Source organism: Pelodiscus sinensis, chromosome 5 (assembly GCF_049634645.1).
Source record: "Pelodiscus sinensis isolate JC-2024 chromosome 5, ASM4963464v1, whole genome shotgun sequence".
NCBI lineage: Eukaryota > Metazoa > Chordata > Testudines > Trionychidae > Pelodiscus > Pelodiscus sinensis.
The window spans coordinates 113,766,661-113,789,320 of record NC_134715.1 but is presented as its reverse complement, the minus strand read 5'-3'; the positions used below and the strand labels follow the sequence as shown (position 1 = coordinate 113,789,320).

Here is a 22,660-nt window from a genome sequence, read left to right as displayed (position 1 = left end):
CTAAACTCTAGAGATCCCGGGTTTGAATCTGTCTGCAGGGTGCTACAAGTGTATGGGAAGGGGCTCTGACTGGGAGTGGGTGCAGGTTCTGGGTTGGGGCTAGGGATGAAGCATTTGGGGTGCAGGAGCAGGCTCCAGCCTGGTGCCACAGGGTATATGAGGGGACCCAGGACAGGAAACTGGAGTGGGGGATCTGGGGAGGAGTTAAGGCATAGGAGGGGGTTGGGATCTGGGGCCTGCCATCTAGAAGGGAGTTTGGGTGTGGGGGTCTGTGCTGGAGGGGACTGAGGGCTGGGGTAAAATGTTGATGTGTGGGCTCTGGATGAGGGATTTGGGGTGCAAGGCCTGGGCAAGAGTTAAGAATATGGGTGAAGGCTCAGGGCACTGCTCCCCACAACTCCCATTGGCTGTGATTGCCCAGAGCCTGTAAGTGAGGGACTGCATGGGGTCAGAACTCTCTCTTCTGACCCCAGAACTACTAAGTGCTGGCAGTTGGAGCAGCAGGTTTGCATACATTTTGGTGGTGGGATAGCGCAGTGGCTTGAGTGGTGGCCTGCTAAACCCAGGGTTGTGAGTTCAATCTTTGAGGGGGCAATTTAGGGATCTGGGGCAAATCTGTCAGGGATGGTACTTGGTCCAGCCATGAGAGCAGGGGACAGGACTTGATGACCTCTCATGGTCCCTTCCAGATCTATGAGATAGGTATATCTCCATATATTTAATGCCCAGAAGCCACACCCGCCTAAGGCTCTGGAGAAGAGTCTGGGTGAAGGCTCGGGGGGGAGGCAGGGGACTGGGATGTACGAAGGGGTGCACAGTCAAGTTCTGGGAGGGAATGCCTGGGATGCAGGTGTGTGACAGTCTGGGTGCAGGCTGTGGGTTGTAGTAGGCTGGGGGTGCAGGAAGGGGTTCAGATGTGCAAGAGAGTGTAGGGGAAGAGGGTAAGGGGTAACCTGATTTCCTGGGGCACCCAAGCAGGGAGGCTGGGGAGTCTCTGCACACTGCTGTTCATAACTGATGCGGCAAGCCCAGAAGTACTGGGGCTATATAGCCAAGCCTATCAGTGTTGGGACTCAGTTTTGGCAAGCTCCTGCAAAAACGCACTAAATCTGAATCTAAGTCTTATTCATTTCTGCAATCTACATAATCTGGCGGCAACAAATTAATTCCTACACATATTTTCTGTAATTAAGCTCCTCAAAACTGTACATTTTTTTTCAAAAAAACACACAATCAATTGTATATCATTGTACTAAGGACATAACATTCATGGCACATTTTTTTCCCCAAGGTCAACAGTATTAGCTAATATTTCCACCTGGTCCCCAAATCCCTGAGAGCAGTATTTATTGTTAATTCCCAGTTAGGCTTTTAGAAATGAATTGACAGTATTGCAGTAGTGTGATCTATGGCCTGTATACACAAGTAACACCGGTCTCAAACTGCTTCCTAATGTGACTCATGGCGATCATTTTGTTGTTCTGCTCTACCTTTTTCTAAATGGAAAGGCATTAACTTAACCTTCAACTTTATGACTGGGGAAGAAGTTTATGAGTAAACTGAGAGAACACCTTTGCAAGAAGTCGTGTTACTACCAGACCTATGTCTTCCCTCCACTCCGGTATGTTGGGGTTGTACATGTCCAGATGTTTAGTAAACTTTAGAGAAAGAACTTGAAAATGATCTGGAACAGGAAAAAGAAACACCTTTGAGCAATTCAAAGAGCACTGGGGAAAAACAGTTTTGCAGAAAAGAGTAACTCTGGGGGGGAAAAAACAACTCCCCCGCCCCTCCCCCCATAAAAACCTACCTCCTGTCCCCAGGAGTTTACAATATAAGTAGCTAGGACCAATACTAAATTTTTGTATTTTCCTCACTGATGCATCATCTTAGGTCTAAATATTCTAGCCATCAGGAAAATGTTAAGTAAAGTTTCATATACTCCACTCAATGATCTTTCCAGTAATATGTCATGAAGACATAACTCCACAGATAAGGCAGAAGTTTTTGTTTTTAATGGGCATGATCCTATAGACTTGATTCTTATAAATATTTGGTTTTTGCCCATTGCATGTTCCTTTTTTAATGCAAAATGAATCAATACTTCTTTATGTTTTCTATAAACTGGCTGTGAAATTATAAACAAAAACTGATATGGCAACCGCTAACTACTGCATTGTTTAAAAAGGATAAATGAGCCACACTCACAACCTTTCTATGAATATAATCCAAAAATAACTGAAATATTATGAATTGACAGTTCCTTAAGAAAACAGGACTCTATTCTTTCCTTTCTCCTTACAGGCTTCTTGGAAGCATACCTGAAGAACCTAATGCAAAGCAGATAAAGATATCCTTTGGAATGCATGAATGATCCAGACACGATCGCTTAAGCAGTTTAGACATTTAATCAAATTTTTATATTTATTTTTTCTAAGGATTTCTTTATTTTCTTCAACCCAATGCCCTGGTAGGTTTTGACTCAGGATTTGCCAATGCTAACAGCAGCTGCAATAATGAAAAGTAATATGCTTACAAGCCATGATAATGGGGTTAATATTTTTAAAGCTTTCTAAAAGGCTGGTGGGTTTATAAATGCTGTCACAAGCATTCATGAAATCCATTTGTTAGAGGGTTTGCAAACCTCTTGCCCTGTATTTAGCTTGAATTCTGTTGTTTAGCATTATGTTATATTAAAAAGCATATCACAATAAAAAAGGGCAAAGTCTGCTTGGAATATTAGGACAATAGCCAAGTATCATTCAATGTGTCCAAGATATATGAAGATTTTAGCTCTCTGTATTTGTAAACCTTAGCAAACTAAGACCTATAATACATCCCAGATACCTAGATATGACAGCAAATATACAAGTTTAACTATTTCCTCTTCCTTATTTCATTTTTCATGGTACATCATGCCTCGTCGGCACATTATACAGCACAGCAAAATAAACTGTTATATTATGCAGCACATTATCTAAGGGGTCATTTGACATTTTTCAGCAGTTCTTTCTAATCCAAACTCAGAGAAATGACCAAATCATTAAACAAAAAGGTTTTATCACAACAGCAAATTCTTTTGTGTTTTTTATTCTGAAATTATATCCCCCACTGAATGCCTTTTCTCTCCACATTGTTGTTTCTGTAGTAAGGTCAACAGAATGATTTAACAATTATAAAAACCTGTAAATTCTATAGTAACATATTTGTAGTGTGTTGGAATAATATGGTAGCATTTTTTATAAGGGATATAGGTCAAATTCTCTCTTAGTCTCTCTCCATTGATTTCAATGGTATTTCATTATCATTGGTCTAGAGTCTAAAATTTAGAAGTTTAAAATGGCATTAGATAAAATTTCACAATAGTATCTGGTCTCTAATTGCATTGTAAAATATAGAAGTACATTCAGTGGACAAAAAATATAATGGAGTAAAAGTATCTTACCAAAAACTTGGACAATTTTGGAATCCTGAAGCATGGAGTTCCCACAGGAGGCCTGCACTGTAACTCTCACCTCACCTGTCTCAGCAAATCTTGTGACCAAAAAATTGTCCAAAGTGAGAAGTGGCTAAAATAGAAGATTTTTTTTTTTTAAAAAAGAATGAGCAGAAGAATTATAAAAGAAGTTTTGAGTATGAAGGACTAGTGACCACTGAGCTCTGGGTCAGGCCCTCAGTGTGTAGGCCATTTACTTCTAGACACCTTAGTTTAGAGTCTGTCAATTAAGATTAAATTAGTTTTGTGGCCTGACTTTATTGCCCGATCCATACAGATGCTCTATTGCACACCTGCAATATGCAAAGATGCCAAAAGGGACCTGAGCTGTTCTGTACCTTGCTGAATTAGGTGCTTAGTTCATATTTGTGCACATCAATCTACTACACAATATAATCTGATTTGCATTCTGGGCTAAAGAAAGGCCCAATACTTGCATAATGGACTGGGGCACACCAAGATTATGGTGCAATGGCACAAGTGCAAAGAAAATCATGCTCATCTGAACTATTCCTCTCTCAGGCAGTAATCTTAGTCTCTTATGAGCACTACATTACACTCACAAATTTTAAAATAATTTTAAAAGACAATGAGCTCAAATGAATAGAAAAGAATAATGTTGTCCTAGTAGAAATATTTAGATTTTTAATGTTTTATGATTCATGTATCTAACAGATCTACCCACCAATAACCGGAACTATGGCACATGATCAATTTTTTATTTTCTGACTTTTTAGATTTCAGCTCATCTTTCTATAACAAACTGTAAAGCATATAGCATCACCAACAGTCTTTGTCAGAAATATATCTTTCATGACAGTATTTCAGTTCTTGTCTGTGTTAATGATCAAGTTGGTTGTACATAAACAGAAGCTCTCAGAATTCAGTGATGCCACAATTCCAAATGTGTTACATCATGGCTTCCTTAAAGGTGATGAACTGCAATATAATTCCGACCAGTGTTCCCTCTCAGCTATGTAGGCCAGCACAGCTTCAGAGGAGATTAATGAGCTCTGACCAGTCATGCACAGAGCACTGAGCCTCTTCCTGGGCAGGGATGATTAATCACCTGTGAAGCTGTGTTACCACACAGCTTAGAGGGAACACTGATTGTGACTCTGCTAAAGGAAATGTTATGAAGAAGTAGGCTGATTCTAAATGAGAAATGTGGATGCAAACATAAATAGCAATAATAGACACCAGACGATCAAAATGGAGCCCTTGTCCTCTGAAGTTTGTTAGCACTGTAATACAGAAAAAGACGCCTGATGCATATGCTACTGGACTGTACAATGCTTGGTTTCAGCAAACAGTCTCAGCTACAAACTATACCCTAGGGTTATATACATACTCATATATATATATATATAACTCCATCACAAAGACTTCGGTTCCTGTAGGCTACAATGATTATGAAGTGCGTGATATTACAAAAATGGAGGAGTATGTTTATGCCCACATTGTCTAAGTAAGCACTGAAAGAAAGAACAGCCTATTGGCATAGATTACGGTGACAAATTTAAAAAAATTGGACCCCATTTCTTGATATATTTGGTTAAAGAATTCTGAGGTGGTTCATATAATGCCAAACCTCTATTATATCTGTGACATTCTGCATCCCTTTTCTGCCTATTTGTTTATGTATTATTATTATTACATCCTAATATATTATGTCTGGGTTACTGTCTGATTTTGCAGCTTTGACAATCTGTAAAAGTCCTTAATTGCATCGATCTCTTGGCTATCCTGTGAAATGTATGGTACTTGGCAACATATACAAGCTGCAAGGCATTTATCTTCTTGTACTTTTGTTTGTCTATGGAAATCTATATACAATTAATCAAAAATAGCAATAAAGAAAAACAATAGAGAAAGTTCATGATTATTTAATAGGGTTAAGATAATATCTAATAGATGGTATAAATGACTGTTTAAAACAGAAGACATTCTGCAAAATATCATATATTCTATGAGGGTATTTTCCTGAAAGAAACACGTTAGACATAATCCTTATTGAAGAGAGGCTGGAAAAACCATCTCCAATGAAACCCTATGTGTACCTGAAGATTGTTTCCTATCCACCAGTAGAAGACTGTCAAGTTAGGGTTCTTGGGCAATATGATGGCTGTCAAATTCACTTCTTGGTTTCTCCCAATGACTGGAACCACTTCTAGATGTAAAGCCTGCAGTGGAGCTGAATAGAGTTCCAAAAAGGCCATTAACCAAGAATCTTGTTCAGCAATTCTGCAGGAGTCTCACCTGCACAGAACAAAGTCCTGAACTTACTTTTCTCCTTCCCTGTTCTCTGCATTCATCAGTGAAAGTTGTTAAAGGCATGTTCTGAACATTTTAATTAAACAAAAGAGGCCACAAATAAAAATTCAGATCAATGTGATTTATTGGTGTACTTGTGGGTGTCTACCTGCTGCACGTTTAATATAGAAGACAAGTAAATTTAGCCCAGTTTAAAAAAAATGGGAAAGAAAAGGAATCAAAGATAAAATTGATGGAAATTCTTATCAGGCCTGTGATATTTACCAGGCAATATCTCAAAAGAATGATGCCAACTGTTTAATTTCATTATAAAATATCACCAATCAACCAGTCTAATAGTCAACATAATGTCCAATTAATATATGCTGTAAAAATGTGTCCATTAAAAGCTAATTCATTTGCCAATTAAAATGGATAACTTCTGTACATTAAACATGTACTAGAGTAAGTTTGTTCCTTTCTGAAGTTTTAACTAGGTAGTTGATAGCTGCAGCTATAAGATTTTCAGGCAGTGTACAAAACCTGCAACACTTTGAAATATCTTTATCGGGTTCTTATATTTTGCTTCATAAAATATTTATTAAAATAATATTATTGAAACTAAGTCTTTATAGAAGGCACCTGGAGGCTTTTAACACTATTTTTTTAAACTTATATTGCTCCTTCCATTTCAGAAACCCAAAATCTAGTACAAACATCAGTTAAGTCATTATGTATAATGAACTTATCCAATAATTTCTCACTGTCCTTTACATCTTTGTCATTCAGGGCATGTCTACACTAGAAAATTATTTTGAAATACCTTATTTCAAAATAATAACTCCTGAAATTTCAAAAGAGCGTGTCCACGCCATGGGGAAGCCTTAAAATTAGTCCGAGGTAGGCGCCGTTAATGTGAACGCGCTACCTCTACTTAGAGCCCCAGGAAGCACTGGTGAGTAATTACTCTGAATGATGCTGGGAAGCAGTTATTTCAAAATAGTGGCACCGGAGCGTCCACACTATTGCTAATTTTAAATAACTATTTTGAAATTCGCATTATTCCTCGTGGAAAGCAGGAGTTATTTCAAAATAACCAACCCATTATTTCGAAATAACGGGCTTGGTAGTGTGGATGCTCTGATTGTTATTTTGAAATAAGGGGAATTATTTTGAAATAACTCCCTAGTTTAGACCAGGGATCAGTGCCGTTAGCTTCAACCCAGACTGAGCCTGTCCTAACCCTGGTTGCACTAATTACATCATTACCATTCATTTCCAATTTATGCTACTGTGGGTAACTCACGCTGTGGTGGAGAAAAAAATAAAATAGATAATGAAAAAAAGAGATAATGAAACTGAGGCACAGAAGTTATTGGCCTAATCCTGCTCCTTTGCTTTGACTGGGAGTTTTTGCAATTAATGTATATGGATGGAAGATATGGTTGTAACTGGTCACATAGGTGGTCAAGGCAGAAGGAAGAATGGAATCCAAGTCTCTTTACTCCTAGTCATGTGCATGAATTACTAGGCAATACTGTACCTGAAAAGCTCGGGCTAACTTAAGGGGAAATATGGGTAGCTGGAACCACTGTCTTGCACTAAAATACAGGTAGCTGGAGCCTTTAGTTTAGTACAGGTGTCTTGCATTAAACACTACAATCTGTGCAGAAGCTCCAACATTTACTGTCTTGTATTTGATCCCAGGATTCATGAGGGAGGAAACCCATCCCACTCCCCAAAGCATGAAACTGATACTTGGAGAACACAAGAGACAGAACCGGCTTTTTTTGACCATATGATTTGTTTCTAGGTTTCTAGTTGACGTACCTAACCATAGGAGAAGCTGTAATGAGTTCTGAAGGGGGAGGAAAATGAAGTTCCAGGGGTGAGCTCCCTTCTTTATTTCAATAATGAGTTGACTGAGGTACATTAAATCTCTGATGGAGCATGCTATTCCTGGTGCATTTCTGTTCCTTTTCTTTGAATTCTATTTTACACTTTTAATTTTGCTTTTAATTAAAAGAAAAATAAATGGTCTGTTTCATGTGGTACTACACAATCTCCCTGCAATATACTGTTAATTTACAGGACTGAGCATTTCTATACTTGGGTAGCTAAAAATAGGCAACTAAATCTAGATTTAGTTCACTTTCTCATTTCTGAAAATCAGATAATCAGTTAAACACCTACTGCTCCCCTTTCTCTGAATATGAGACTTCTGAAAGTCAGGGAAGAGAAGACATCCTTACTGGCACCTCTGAAAAACAAGTCGCATACTTAGGTATCTAAATATGGATTTAGGTGACTAACTTTCACTTCCTAAGATTTACATGATGTTTGAAACCACAGAGAGACTTAGTGTCCGACCTAAGATTTGAACCCCTGACCTTACCCACTAGACCATACTTCCCTATGAAGTAAAGTCTCCTTTTGCTTTAGTAACGTGCTCCCCCATTTGCAATTATCTGCATTAACCATGTGCGGCCAGTGCACAAGCAAATAAATAATGTATATTAGTGGTAGTATCTTTAATATAATTTCCTCTCGAAATCACAGCTCTGTAGCTATCATCAATTTGTTATGAAGCTGCAAAAGTGACACCAGAGAAAAACAAATCAGCATAACTTACAATTAACTTGAACAAACACCACAGCCTCCTCATGCCCGGCAACATTCTCAGCCCTGACTGAGACACGGTAAATCCCAGGGTTCTCATAATGGTGACGAATAGGTTCCCCTGTCATTGTGAGGTTCATGTACATTGCCTTAAAACCATCGCCAAGGTCCACCTGGTACTTGGTATTCAGAGTATCTCCCTAGTGGAAGAAATAGATCAGAGATGTTCTGAAGAGCCCAGACTCAAAGAAACCACACACATTGCTACTTCTTATTGGCATGCGTTAGTGCCTAGAAGTCCCAGAAATGAACCAGGGACCCATTATTCTAGGTATTGTAGAAATACAGAACAGAGATACAATCCCTGCTTCACAGAGCTTTGGACACATGGTGGTGGCGTTGGCACGTGCGTGTCAATATTCCCTTATTTATAACACAGTTCCAGTTTAATTAGGATAAAATATTCCAGATTAGTCACCAGGTTTCAACTATATTATGCTACACATAATATATCTTCTGGATATGATCAACATGATTGTGCAAAGCACAAGTATTCTTTGACCTTATCTAGGACTCTTAAACCCTGTCCTCTTAAATAAACCCTGTCCATTGTGTTAGCGAAAACCCACTTGAGTATGCATGATCGGCAGTGTAGTGTTAACATGCAATAATTAACACAGTATCACTGTAGCTAGCATAGCATTTACACCACCTTAGCCATTTTCTATAATTTATTATTCATTGTTGCTCTTCACAGTGCTTACAGAAATTACACTGTCTTTTTAAAGTCATGCCTAAAATATTGGCATGATGGAGATTTAATGGTGTGGTACACTGAAGAAAAAACAAAAAACAAAAACCCATAATCACTTATAACTTTACATGGTCACTGAGCAACACAGCATGGATATTCATGACAGTGAGTATAGAATTCATATTCTTCCATCTGGACAAAGCCACATGGTGGGAGCTTAAGGAGACTCTCCATTAGCAATCAGCAGTACATGGCCTATGGCAGTCAATGTACAATTTCTGACTGCATCTAGGAAAAACAATCATGCAACTGGTCACCTAACAATTAATTAGAATAATTATATGACTGTAAAAGGATCACAGCATTCAAAAAATCACGTTATCACCTCTCAAATGACCCTGAAATCTTCAGTTTCATTATCCCATTTCCACCTAGGCCACTCTCTGAAAAAGTCATACTTCAAACAAAACTTATGTCCAAAACATGATATTAACAGATCGAAGGAGCAACAGCAGACAAGATTTTTCAGATCCTTGCATTACTAAGGTGAGGAAAACATTTTTAATACTGCCGTTTGGCAGATTTTTTTCAGTTTTGTCATACAAAAGGAAAAAAAAATGTTCACAATGTGAAAGAATGCTTACAATAAAGATCCTGCATAGTTCTCAAATGCCTCCAGGATGCATCACCCACAAGTACCTTGCATATTCCTCTGCTGGGAATATTTTCTTCAAATTACCCTTGTCTTTGAATGAAGGTGGGTGGAATTTAGTAAAGACGACAATACAGGCAGTCCCCGAACTTACGAACGGGGCTTTTCTTGCCCCGGTGCTCACGGGCGGCGGGTCGCCACCCGTGTCCTCAGGGGCGAGAAAAGCTTTTCCCGGTCTCCCTAGTCTGCTGGGGGGGGGAGGTCCAGCGGCTTTGCTGGACCCCCCCAGCAGACCAGGGGGACAGGAGCAAAGCCACCCAGGTGTCGGGGGTCCCGCCGCCTGGGCGGCTTTGCTCCCGGGCAAACGAGCAAAGCCGCCCAGGCGGCGGCTTTGCTCGGGTGTCCCTGGTCTGCTGGGAGGGTACAGCGGCTTTGCTGGACTCCCGCAGCAGACATGGGGGACAGGAGAAAAGCCGCGGAGCACGCCCGCAGCAGCACAGCGCAAGCGCGCCTGTGCTGTCCCGCTGCGGGCGTGCTCCGCGTCTTTGCTCTCCGTCTCCCTGCAGACCAGGGAGACAGAGAGCAAAGCCTCGGAGCATGCCAGCAGTGGGACAGCCGTGGCGCGCCTGGACTGTCCCACTGCACGCGTGCTCTGCGGCTTTGCTCTGCGTCTCCTAGGTCAGCAGACCAGGGAGACAGAGCAAAGCCGTGGAGGACTTGGGCGGTCCCGCCACCCCCGTCTCCCTGGTCTGCTGGTGGGGGAGGGGATACAGCTAGTGCCCCCCTCCCAGCAGACCAGGCTTTTCTTGCCTACCCCTGGGGTAGAGCAGCTGGGGGCTGCCGGGTTGGTCCCGCAGCGCCGCTCCGGACCAACCCAGCAGCACCCCAGCTGCTCTGCCCCAGGTGTCCTGATTCAGCCGCTGCTGGTCAGTTTCAGCAGCGGCTGAATCAGGACGCCTGGGGCAGAGCAGCTGGGGTGCTGCTGGGTTGCTCCAGTAGCGCCGAGGAGCCGCGCTACTGGAGCAACCCAGCAGCACCCCAGCTGCTCTGCCCCAGGCGTCCCCAAGTCAGCCGAGTTGCTCTGCCCCAGGCTTCCTGGAATCAGCCGCTGATCAGTTTCAGCAGCAGCTGACTTGGGGATGCCTGGGTTTCTTAAGTTGAATCTGTATGTAAGTCAGAACTGGCGTCCAGATTCAGCCGCGGTTGAAACTGATCAGTTTCAGCAGCGGCTGACGCCAGTTCCGACTTACATACAGATTCAACTTAAGAACAAACCTACAGTCCCTATCTTGTACATAACCCAGGGACTGCCTGTACCATGTTAGGCTACGTCTAGACTGAAGGTTTCTTTCAGAAGAAGCTTTTCCAGAAGAGATCTTCTGGAAAAACTTTTCAAAAAAGAGTGTCCACATAGTAAAAGTGCATTGAAAAAGCGATCTGCTTTTTTGAAAGACATCTACATTGATTGGATGCTATCTCGCATTAAAGTTGTGATTACTATGGACAGAGTGGCCATTAGGCCACCTGTGCTTTTTCCTGGAGGCCTCTTCTTTTGAAAAAAAAAAGCCTATTCCCCGTCCACACATGCCTTTTCCCAAAAGAGCTCTTTCAGAAAAAAGGCTTCCTCCTCATAGAAAGAGGTTTACAGCTGTCAGAAAAACTCCTGTGTTTTCGACATTCTGCTGAAAGAACGCAATTGCAGTGTGCACGCAAGTGTAGTTTTTCTGGAAAAACTCTGCAGTACAGACATACCCTTAGACTATGTCTACACTGTAGGCTTCTTGCACAAGAAGCTTTTTGCGGAAGAGATCTTCCGCAAAAACGTCATCATGTGCGAGAGTGCATCCACATTACAAAAGCAAATCGCAAAAGTGATGCACTTTTGCTCAAGAGAGAGTCCAGACTGCATGGACGCTCTCTCGAAAAAAAGCTCTGATTGCTATTAGCCCCCAGAGCACCCATGCTTTTTTTGACTGGCTTTTTGCACAAAAAACCCCTGTTGCCCGTCCACATACACCTTTTTGTGCAAGAACTCTTGCACAAAAAGGAGTTATTCCTCGTAGAAAGAGGAATACCTAAACCACAAAAACCCCTCTGTTCTTTTGATTTACTATAAATTTACTTGCGCAAAAATGTGCTTGAGGTGTGGACGCTCCGTGGGTTTTTGCACAAAAACGGCCGTAGTTGTAGATGTAGCCTTAGAGTTTAAGCAAAGGAGATAAGTTAGCTGTCTGCTCATAAGAGCAATTCCTTTAGGTGACATTAAAATGAAAATACTACTTGCTTGCTTTCTCATGCTAGCAAAGCACCTGAGTACTCTCTTCTGTGGGAACAGGGGTAATGCTTTATGTTGTGAACCAGATCTGAGTTTTAATGAACCAGATCTGAGTTTTAATGAATGTTTGCTCTCACAGCGCCCTTCCTACTGTAATACTTTTTAACAGCTCTCTTGTTTTCAAAGCTCTGATGTCATTCTCCAAAATAGTTAGATAATGGTTTGATAACAAAAGGGGAACACACAGCTAAATTAAATAGAACTTGGAAATATTGACATAATTCTTCTGAAAATAGGCGATTTTCTTGACATTGTTTAGTCATACATTTTGTTGACTGAGTAAACAGAGCCCGGGTCACCTTATTTTCTTCTTGTTATTTATAAACTCGGTAATGTAACACCCAGACAAACACAAGTGAATCAAAGCCCTTGCTCCTGTGAAACTAATAACCAGCATTCATGCAGCAATACACTAATACTGCGTGACAATAGATACAGTACTACATCTCTTTGGTGTTAGTGGAAATACCCATTTAGCTCACTAATTGATCCCTTGTGCAAAACTTACCTTCTGTTTCTAATGTTACAAATTTATGGATTCAGCCGTAGGGGGCAGCAAATTATTTTTTTTAAAGGAAACTTACAGTTCAGAATATTATGTATAGTGATCACTAATAAAGAGGGATAGAATACTATTTGTGACCTTTAGCATCTTTGTATGGCTTTAGCTGTTCTATCAGGTGACAGAGAAACACATTCAAGTTTCAGAATTCCCACTTCAACAAAAAAAAATTGTAGATGCCTCATCACACCTAACAGAAATGATAAATCACTGAGCCCTCAGATTATAATCAAGTAATGTCTCTTTACTAATAATGAAATGGTGACAGCACAGAGAATTAGGAAAACAAATGGAGCTCTATCTGACCTTAGCATAATTCAGTCCAATAATTTTGTAGAACCAGATTCTGCCACCTATTAAGTAGTAACTTATTTGGCAAGTATTCCCACTGGCCTCTGCAGGAATGAATCATGCAGGCCTACTGAAATGCATGAATTTTTTTTTCAGACTCTTTGAAATCAATGGGATTAGTGACAGAGTATAACAGTACTCAACCTGGCAGAATCTGGCCCTTCATGAGTGTTAAGAACCACAGACTTAACAGATCTGACTCTTAGAGTGTGGTCGTGCCATTAAGATATTGCCTCTTTCAGTAAACACAGGATAATCTGTCAATAAGGACTGCACATAGTAGATATCATTATTCTTTGCTACCCAGTGATTTTATTTTGTGTTTTACCCAATTACTAAGAAGATGTGATTCACTTTTTTGAGAGGTGAGATTAAAAAAGCTCAGGGACAGATTTTTAGGTGCTCAGTACCCACAAATGGGGCCAGATGTTTAAAAGAGATACAAGTTCCCATTTCAGGCACTGAAATAAAGTTCAGATGCACTCGCAGCTTCCATGTAACACTTACGTGGGTGCTGAACCCTTTTGAAAATCCAGGATGATAGCTAATCCCCATCTGCAGGCCAGAAGGAATCTGTGATGCAAGTTTTATCAACTGCCTTGCTGAAATGCATGGAATTACTTCAGGCTCCTTGACTTCATCAAACCTGCCCACCCCCCAATTCCTTCACTGAGGCTGAACATTTATCTATATTAATGTTGTCTGTACTCCTTTTTTCACATGATTTAAGTACAATTTCTTTACATCTCACTGGACTCCTCTCTAACACTAAAGACTGAAATATTCAAAGCAGACCAAGGGAGTTGACGCTTAACTCATGTATCATGGATTTCAAGGTTAATGATGTCTTTAAGGAAAAGGGGAGAAAAATTGCTTCTGTGGGGATGAACCCAGTTTCTTAGATTGAGCTGTCATTTGTGTAGCTCAATGAATATTTCTATTTGGTAAATGCACAGAGCAACAGTAAGGTTTGTGCTCCTGTTTCTAAGCCATGAGCTAATCCCAGTTCACCCATCAGCCAGAGAGGATAGAAATGACTGAAATGCCTCAAGATAATTCCAAAACCAGCACCGCCATTTTTCAGAGGTGGAAGTTCTTTGTTACCTGCTCTTGTGACACTACAAAGGTGACGTCTTCTCCAGGTTTAACAGCCAGGCTCTCTCCTTTGATGCTGATCAACAGTCTTTTGGGAGCAATCAGTGGACACATGTGCTGGGCTAAGTTCTGCTGCAAGTCGACACCACCTTCACATACATTAGACACCACTTTCCTGTACCTGTATAAAACAGTGAGCGGTGAGCACACAGGGCTGGAAAATAGCCTGGGTACCACTGGGGGGCAGGATAGTATAACAATGGCTACTACATGGCAATTCAGTTCTAAAGGGAGCTGGTCAATGTTCCAAAGATCAGAGGGAAATCAGGTCAAACGGCTTCTGCAGAAAATAATTTAGAAAAAGACTATTTCTCTCTCTTTTCTGATTGTTTAATTTGGGCCTTTGAGGACTGTTATTTCTATGCTGCATCTCCCTCATGTGCTGTTCTATCAGGAGTACATTCACGTGCTCCTTCACAGGCTCTGTAAGAAGCTGGTTATTAGTAATACAGGTTGAACCTCTGTAAACTGAGATTCTCTGGTCCAGCAACATCCATGGCCTGGCAGGACCACAGATTTTCCAGGACCAAAGAGTCCCAGTGAGGAGCTGGTGGATAAAAGCCCAGCAGGCTAACAGGATAGTGGGTTGCTAGCAGTGGGTTGCCAATGGGAATAGGAGCCTGGTGTGCTGGAAGCTGGGCTGTTGTGGCAATCAAGGGGAGGTGCAGGAACTGACTGGTGGGACAGCAGGCCCAGGGCAAGGGGGGGGGGACCCATCGAGCAGCCGGTCCAGGATTGGGGGGATAGTGGTGGTAGCAGAGGGGCCAGGTATGACCTCCCCTGGTCTAGCAAAATCCCCCATCCAGGACCAGTCAGTTTCCGAGGGTGCTGGACCAGGGAGTAGCAGCAACACTGACACTGAAAAGACAGCATTTAGGGGTACATGCAGGAGACAAAGGGGAAGCCGTGCACTCTTGCTGACAGTGATTTTTCACTAGTCTCTTCATGATTGCCGCTTTCTTGAAAGTGCCCGCTCCAGGTTATTTAAGAATCTGAGCTTTCACATTTTTTTTAAAGTAACTTTCTAACTCTTAGCATTGTAAAGAAAAGCGACTCCAGCAGCAGGCTTCATTCAGGCTGTGTCTACATTACGGGGCTTTATCGGAAAAAGCCCGGGGTACCATCGGGGGCTCTGCAGGATAGTATGACAAGGGCGGCTACATGGCGTTCTGCAATTTGCGTACCTTTTTTCGATAGCTTTTTCAGAAGAGGCTTTTCTGAAATTTGGCCCTTCTACACTGGGCCAAATTTTGGAAAAAACCCTCTTTCAGAAGAGCCCTTCTTCCTCGTGGGAGGAGGAAGACAGGGCTTCCAAAAGAGCACGTCTGCTCTTCCACAAAAAAAAAAGTCGAAGAGCAGACGCGTTCCCTGGATGTGGCAGAGTTTTTACAGTTCAGTTTACTTCTGGTATCCCGGAAAACCCCCGTAGTCTAGACAGCCTCAGAAACCAGCAGTCCTAATAGGCAGGCCCTGGCTCAACAATTCTTACAGCTTGCAGTGGGGTTTCACTCTGCAGCCAGTCCATCAATTCCCCAGTACCTCAGATTTCTCCTAAACCAACTGGAGAGCTAAGGGGAAGGAAGGGCTATTGGGGGCCCAGGCACTTTGTCTTCAGGGGGTCCCAGGCTAGAGCCTGAGGTGGAGAGCTGTGGAATCCCTCAGTTGCCTCTTCTGGTGCCCCTGCGCTGCTTCCTATCTCTTTGTTCTCTTTAGTTTGGGTTATAGCCCACGTTTCCCAGCAGGAGTTCCCAGTCAGTCACAGCAGCTCAGTCCATCAACTGAGCATTCCCTAGCTCTCTTCCAAGGGTCCTACTATTCTCCTTCAGCAGGGAGTCAAGGGAGGGGTAAAGGTCAGATTGCTTTCTTTCCAGTTTGGTCTTACCCAGAACCTCTCCTGTGAGTTACTTTGTCCTCAGAACCTGCAAACTGGCTTTCTCCCTTTGGATTGCCTTTCCTTAACTCTCCCTGACTGCCTGAGTCTCCTTTTGAGTAGATCCTCCATTTGGAATAGGCTCTGCACCTGCTGAGAGGTGGGCCCTCTTGTCCCAATACTGATCCTTCACTCCTTTGTCACTGTGTGGGGTCTGTAAAGCTGATCACATCTCTAAAAGATTATATACTACAAAATAAATGAAGAAAAAAAAGCTCAAAATCTCTATTTTCAAAGCCTATTTTATGTTTTTTTGGAGCTTGACAAGATTTATGGACACTTAGGGTTTGACCATGTTTTGCACGATTGATGTTTTTGCTTTCACATTTTTTAAAGAAAAATTTTAAAAAGATCAGGGTATATTATCCAGGGTATATTATCTAAAGGACACTCTATTAGTATTAAACACATTCAAGCTGACTGTGCCCTGGCTCTTACTGCAAGCTCTAGCCCTTCCCTCAATTTTCTTTGCTGGAGTGCTCTCACTCCTGAATGCTGGTAAAATATCAAATACTTACCCTGTGCTGCTTGCATAGGCCTGCCCTAATACACAGTCTTCAGGGGGCGATTCTGGGTTAAACCAAAAGTTAGCAAAGCATTTGCTAGATTCTGATTGCAGAGGTGCTGAACGTTCAAATCCATAATCACTGCAAAACAAACCCAATTAATCTGTTAGCTCCCCTGCTTTATTAGTAAATCTGTTTTTGGTGGGTGAACAGAGGTTAGGGAGAGCCTATTTTTAAATATTTCCTCATACCAAGACAACACATCATGTTGAGTCCAATTCTGCCTTCAGAGTGATTTCAAAGGGAATCATATATACATGACTGCAGAAATGGGCCCCAAAAGTTTTGTGAAATGAGTTGCATACAATTCTCTCTATCGGCAGTTCAGTTTTTTACAGGGGTTTTATACAACTTTTTCTCCTCCATTTCATTCATAACTAGGAAGGATATGTATTAAATACAATAAGTCAAATCCTCTGATCATCATTCAAGTTTTCCTCCATGGGAGTTCACCAGAGTAACACATCAACACTTGTCTAGTCATGTGGGGGGAAACCCCCCACCTTACTTCAAAAATGTTAATGCTTTTGTGATTCTATGTTTCAGAAGAAACTTCACAGCTTCTGCACAAACAACAATAGTTCTGCACATTTCTGCCACACTATGACATTCTATATAACTGCTTGAAAAACACACTGGCATAAATAGTAATAGAATTATTGAGGTAATTTTGCCTTTTAAATAGGAACAGATGTAACATTTTGGAAAACAACGTCTCATTCAGATTTTGCTGAGATGTTTTATTGTTGTTTTCAGTTTAGGAAAGTGGGGAAGGGGAGCAAACTTCCCATACTTCATCTTTTAGGATAATCCTGAAAAAAATCCATTGAAAGGCTCACCATAAGAAATCAGAGTTTGCACACTCGCAAACTTTGGATGAGAGTGCAGATGTGAAACTCCTCCCTTTAATGCACCAAGATGAAATCTTCCTCTTCCGAAAACTTCTCTGCTGACCCATGATGCAGCGATTACCCTGAACATTAAAGCATAGGAGTGTAAAAACCAAAGCTATGAGAAATTTTGATTTTCAATGTTTGTCCAAATTGTACTTTTGTCATAAACTCCTCCCACTTGTGACTTAAGACTGTAGTCAGAGAAAGGCTGGTCTTGTGACTAAGGCACTGGAATCAGGTTCAGGAAATCTTGGTTTAATTCTTGACTCTGTAACAGGCTTCTGGGTGAACTCTGGCAAGGCATTTATGTGAAGACTTTTAAAGTGCCAAGTGATTTTGAGTGTCTTGATTTGTGGTGCCAGATGTGAGACACCAAAAGGACCTGGTTTCTTGAATTGGCATTTAACTTCACACTTTCTGTAAAAAAAGTCCATTTTAGAGGTCTCAAGTTAGGCACTCAAAAACAAAGGCTACTGAAATCTTGTCACTTTTCGTTAATCTCTCTGAGCCTCATTTTATATGTAAAATAGGGATAATACTTTTTCCCTTCTGTCCTCTATATCTTGCCTAGTTAGACTTTAAACTCCTCAGGACAGGGATTGTCTCTCACTATAAGCTTGTACAGCTCCCTATCACCATGAAGTTCACATCTCACTTTGCTCTTCAGGTGCTATTTTTGTATTACAAATAAATAATAAGAACAGCAATAGTGGTTAATTGTTTGAGGCTGTGATTTATTTCTGTAGCATAGTTCAGCAACTGCACAGTTTTATACACACTTTTGATGCACTAAAATTAATAACATTTGCTTTTTATTAGAACACTATCTGGATCACTCACCATATAAATATGTAAAACAGAGTAATCTTCTCCAGACACTGAGATATATTTTTTAAGGGGCAGAAGTCTAAGAATATGAATTAAAATGTATGTGTAATTGTGGCCCTAATTCTCCAGTTATATGCACAGCTTAGATACTTTTGCCTCGCCTCGAGAATGGTCACTTATACACTTACTGTACTGGTACATTGGTATTTTTAAATACTTCCCTCAATTTTTCAAATCATTCCAGTAGTTTCCAGTTTTTGAAACTCCACAGAAAGGAGTAATTCCAGTGTTTCAGTTTACTTTTTTTTGTTAAAGTGAGGGGCTATGTTACATTCTAAGAACATATTTAGCATGCCCCAGGGGAGGAAGAGCATATCAGTAGTGATAATGTATATAGTGGATGAGCACTAAGTTTGGTTGGAATAAAACAAAATGGCAGATAAAGAAGAGGCACAGAGAAAAGGGAATAAATTCACTAGGAAGAAAATAAAAATAATAGTGGCAGTGACTATCATGACAAACAGGGATATATGTCATTTTATCCAAAAAGATCACAAAGTGATCTAGACAAACACTACACTGTAAAGAGAATAATACAGAGAATGTAGTTGCTCAAAATTGAATTTTGCCAGGATGCTGGGATTAACATAGCATTAATGTATTAGTACAGAACTGTATTGCCCAAATCAATTGGACTCAAATACATGATTAGTCCACTGAGATTCTACATTATTTCTGGTTTTACTTCTATTTTTTTCCATGTGAATACAGTTCATGGTTGAATAGTTGACAGAACATGTTCAAATTGCTTCAAGCAGTGAGATGAGTTTTAATTTCCAGTGTGTGTCTAACTTTTCACACTCCATCACAACCACCTATTACTGTGGCAAGTAATTAAATATACTTCCTCCTTTCCCAGCCCAGTTTAGGTAATAAAAGAAACACAAAAATCTCTCCCCTGTACAATGACTAACACATTCTGAAGTCTCTGATAAAAACAGCAATGGACTATTTTCATCCTTCCGGATATCACTCTAGGGCTGTCAAAGCTGGGTGCTGAAATCCACACTCATTATGAATGTTTATGCAGTACAAAATGGCTATCAAAGTATTACATAAACACGATGTATTATTAACACAAGATCTTTGTGTACCCCAGTACCTGTAGATCTGTGAGATCCCAAGATTCATAGTCATCTTCAGTGCACTCCCTGGGGAAAGATGGTCTGAAGTCTACTTTCACCAGCTCCCAGTCTGAACGATAACTAATATGTCCAAAGACTCTGAACAAAAAGAACAAAAGTTAAAACCCTTTGGAAAAGCAATGCCATACTTTACAGATTTCCAATTATTAATTATATTCACTTTCCTCCTTTATTTATAGTGCCCTCTGCTGAAAATAAAATTACTGCTTCTTAATTTATCTGCTCCCCCCTTGATACTAGTTTCCAGGAGATCTCTACAGCGCGCAAACATCTGCCAGTTGTCTACAGAATCTTAAGAAATCATATACTACTCATTTATTACAAAACTATTATTTTACAATAAACTATTTTGGGATTAAGGTAGAAATATACATGATTTGAATGAGGGCCTGGCATTTTAGATTATTATTCCCTTCCAGTAGGCATTTTGAGTGACTGCAATAAGATGAGTGAGAATGAGTGTTAGTCATTAAAGTAGTGGAATGGGAGTCAGCACTGGTGAGTTCAATTTCCAACTACACCATTATGTGACTGATGCAAATTACTCAGTCTGTCTGTATTTTACCTTACCTACCTACAAAATGGCAATATTAGCAATAACCCACCTCACAGGGATTTTGTGATGTTTAATTAGTTAATGTTTTGTAATGTATTCTTAGATTTAGGATAAAGGTGAGGCATGTACTCCTGTTTATAATTATTTTTTGTCAGTGCATTGCATGAGGAAATTCTGACTCCTGTTCCTAAAGAGTTATATCTAAGGCTCAGTATCCCCATAAGCTGCAGAAGACAGTCCAAAATAGTTTATCTCCTTCTGAGAAAAATGGGAACTTAATTAAAGTTTAAAAACTGGCTTGTGCTTACCATTCAGTAATGAATTCCAAAGTGAGGCCATTTATTTCTAAAACAAAACTAGTAAAAGTATTATCTATTTGGGTAAAAGTTAGCTATATTTGTGCTTTGAATTGGGACCTCATTCACAATCTCATGTGGCTTAAGTGTCAAAGAATTTGTTTCAGTGAGAATCTGAAGTGAAAAGTTAAGGTTCAGTGCTTTCACAGAGCCCCTATTCCAGGATCTAGCAGCATCCCCAACTACTTTACTCTTTTTGTTATGCTCATAAGTTTGGTCAAGTCCACAGTAGAACCATGAGGCAAGCTGAAGATGGGAGGATTTGGGGCCTTCATTTTTTGGGCACTGCAGAATTTCATTACATCTGGTTTTCTATCCTACAGCCCTAAGAAAAGGTAGAAGAATTAAATCAGGAACAATGATGGGGGAATGGTGGATCTAGGACGGAAACATTGCATTTGGATTGCTGCTGCAGATTATGGGCGCAAAGGTCTGAAGGCTCCAGTAGGGGTTGTGGAATAGCTCCACAGATTAAAGATTTGAGGAGGATTTGTTTTTTCTTCACCCATGCCATGGTTGCTATTCAGGCCCAGTGCAGAGATGTGGATTTTGCCCAAGGAACACTGCCCATGCAGTTACACTGCATAGAGTTGTGCATACTCATGGAAAACAATGCTGTTACACATGAAGGGGATAGAAGTGTCTCATGGCCAAATACTGAAGTCCTTCACAAAACAGAAACATACATTCCTCCAGTTGCCTATTTTACTTTTCAGAGCTGTGATTTGAGCAGTTAGATGACCTGTCTTCTGTCCTATTTCCTACAAACAAGCAGAGTGGCTCCGAGTTAGATGCATATACAAAGTCTAAAAAATGTTGGTGCCTTTTTTCACACAAGGTACTAAAATAAAGCAGACTTTGCGGTTTGCTAATGCAGTTATCTGCCTCTGTGACTCCTTCCTAAGCGGTTGATCAACTGGGCATTATGGAACTTCTCAATTTATTCATATTTTCATTTTCTTGAGACAGGCCTGCCAATGGGGGGATGTGGGGCAATGGGAGCAGCTGTCATGGGCCCATTGATGCAAAGGGGCCCAGAGCTCCCAGCGGCTGCCACTGGTCAGAGTCCCAAGCCCCTCTGAATTGCTGTGAAAGTGCCAGAGTGCAGCTCTGAGGGCAGGGGGGAGGAGAGGGCGCACAGCAGTCTGGGTGACTGCCCTGAGCCCCACCCCTCACTCCTCGCCCCAGAGCCCATGGCGGCTGTCAGCCCTGCTACAGGTGCCAATAAGTATAATAAAGAGCAAGGTTCCAATGCTTAGGGCTGGCAATAGACTTCTCTGAGCTCTGGGCATTTTGGGGGCAGCTCATCTTTGGGCCCCTTGTGAGGATGGCTCCAAGGTCTTCTAAAAGTTCTGTCCAGGGTGTTCTCTCTCAGAGGGGGTGCGGATTACTGCAGTCAGAAATCAGCTCATGTTCTATTGGTGATGCTGTTGGTATTGAAGGAAGAATGTTCTGACTTGTAGACATAGGGGGGAAATTTCCACTGATGGGTTTCTCTAAATTCTTTCTTCCAGAGTACTGATGTTTCTGAGGACTGGATCTGATAGAAGAGTAGAGTATGGATACACCCTCTCCCTCCCCTCTCCCCCCCAAGTGTAAAGATCTCAGTTTATCCCTGTGTTTGGGGAGTACTAGGGACTGGTACAGACAGATCCCATGCATTGAAAGGCAGATTAATCATTGTCTGAAATAGTACCACTGAAGGAAAGTCCAGCATGGTATTCCTCACCCCATACAGTAAATGCATCAACAACTATGTACGTCAAACCTGATAATCACTATACTTTTGAATGAACTCACACAGAAAAATGATACAAGACAAAGCACCGTATATCACCAGTGAGTGAACCGTTTTCATGGTGATCATTCTACATCTGACTTATCAGTCCTCAGCCTGCAAGGAAACCTGCACATTAGTTTCAAAAAACGAACCTGGGAGCTAAAATTCAAACCTTTGCTAGACACTAAAAATCATGGTCTTAATAAAAAAACTGGATTCATGGCTTATTACAACAATGTGTAACTCACTTTTTCCTTGGATTACAGGAGTGTAATTATCACACATTTCATCTTGAACTGTCCCCTTACAGTATGTGCCAACTATTTATGCTCAACTAGATGATGAATCTTATATTCAGCTATTACATTC

General features: G+C 41.0%; 1 protein-coding gene across 10 annotated transcripts in view; it reads right to left on the bottom strand.

Moving 5' to 3' along the window:
• The window catches only part of SORCS2 (sortilin related VPS10 domain containing receptor 2), a 929,896-nt gene that overhangs the window by 21,567 nt on the left and 885,669 nt on the right, over window positions 1–22,660 (bottom strand). For all 10 annotated transcript variants that reach the window (XR_012904391.1, XM_075930787.1, XM_075930782.1 and 7 more), the window contains 8 exons: window positions 19,557–19,677; window positions 17,513–17,646; window positions 16,626–16,754; window positions 14,127–14,298; window positions 8,382–8,568; window positions 5,557–5,690; window positions 3,446–3,569; window positions 1,572–1,684 (listed from right to left, as the gene is read on the bottom strand). Coding sequence is in view for 9 of the 10 variants with exons in the window: in XM_075930787.1 (XP_075786902.1) it covers window positions 1,572–1,684; window positions 3,446–3,569; window positions 5,557–5,690; window positions 8,382–8,568; window positions 14,127–14,298; window positions 16,626–16,754; window positions 17,513–17,646; window positions 19,557–19,677 (1,114 nt within the window). In the remaining variant the exon portion in view is untranslated. The remainder of the gene's footprint in view (window positions 1–1,571; window positions 1,685–3,445; window positions 3,570–5,556; window positions 5,691–8,381; window positions 8,569–14,126; window positions 14,299–16,625; window positions 16,755–17,512; window positions 17,647–19,556; window positions 19,678–22,660) is intronic.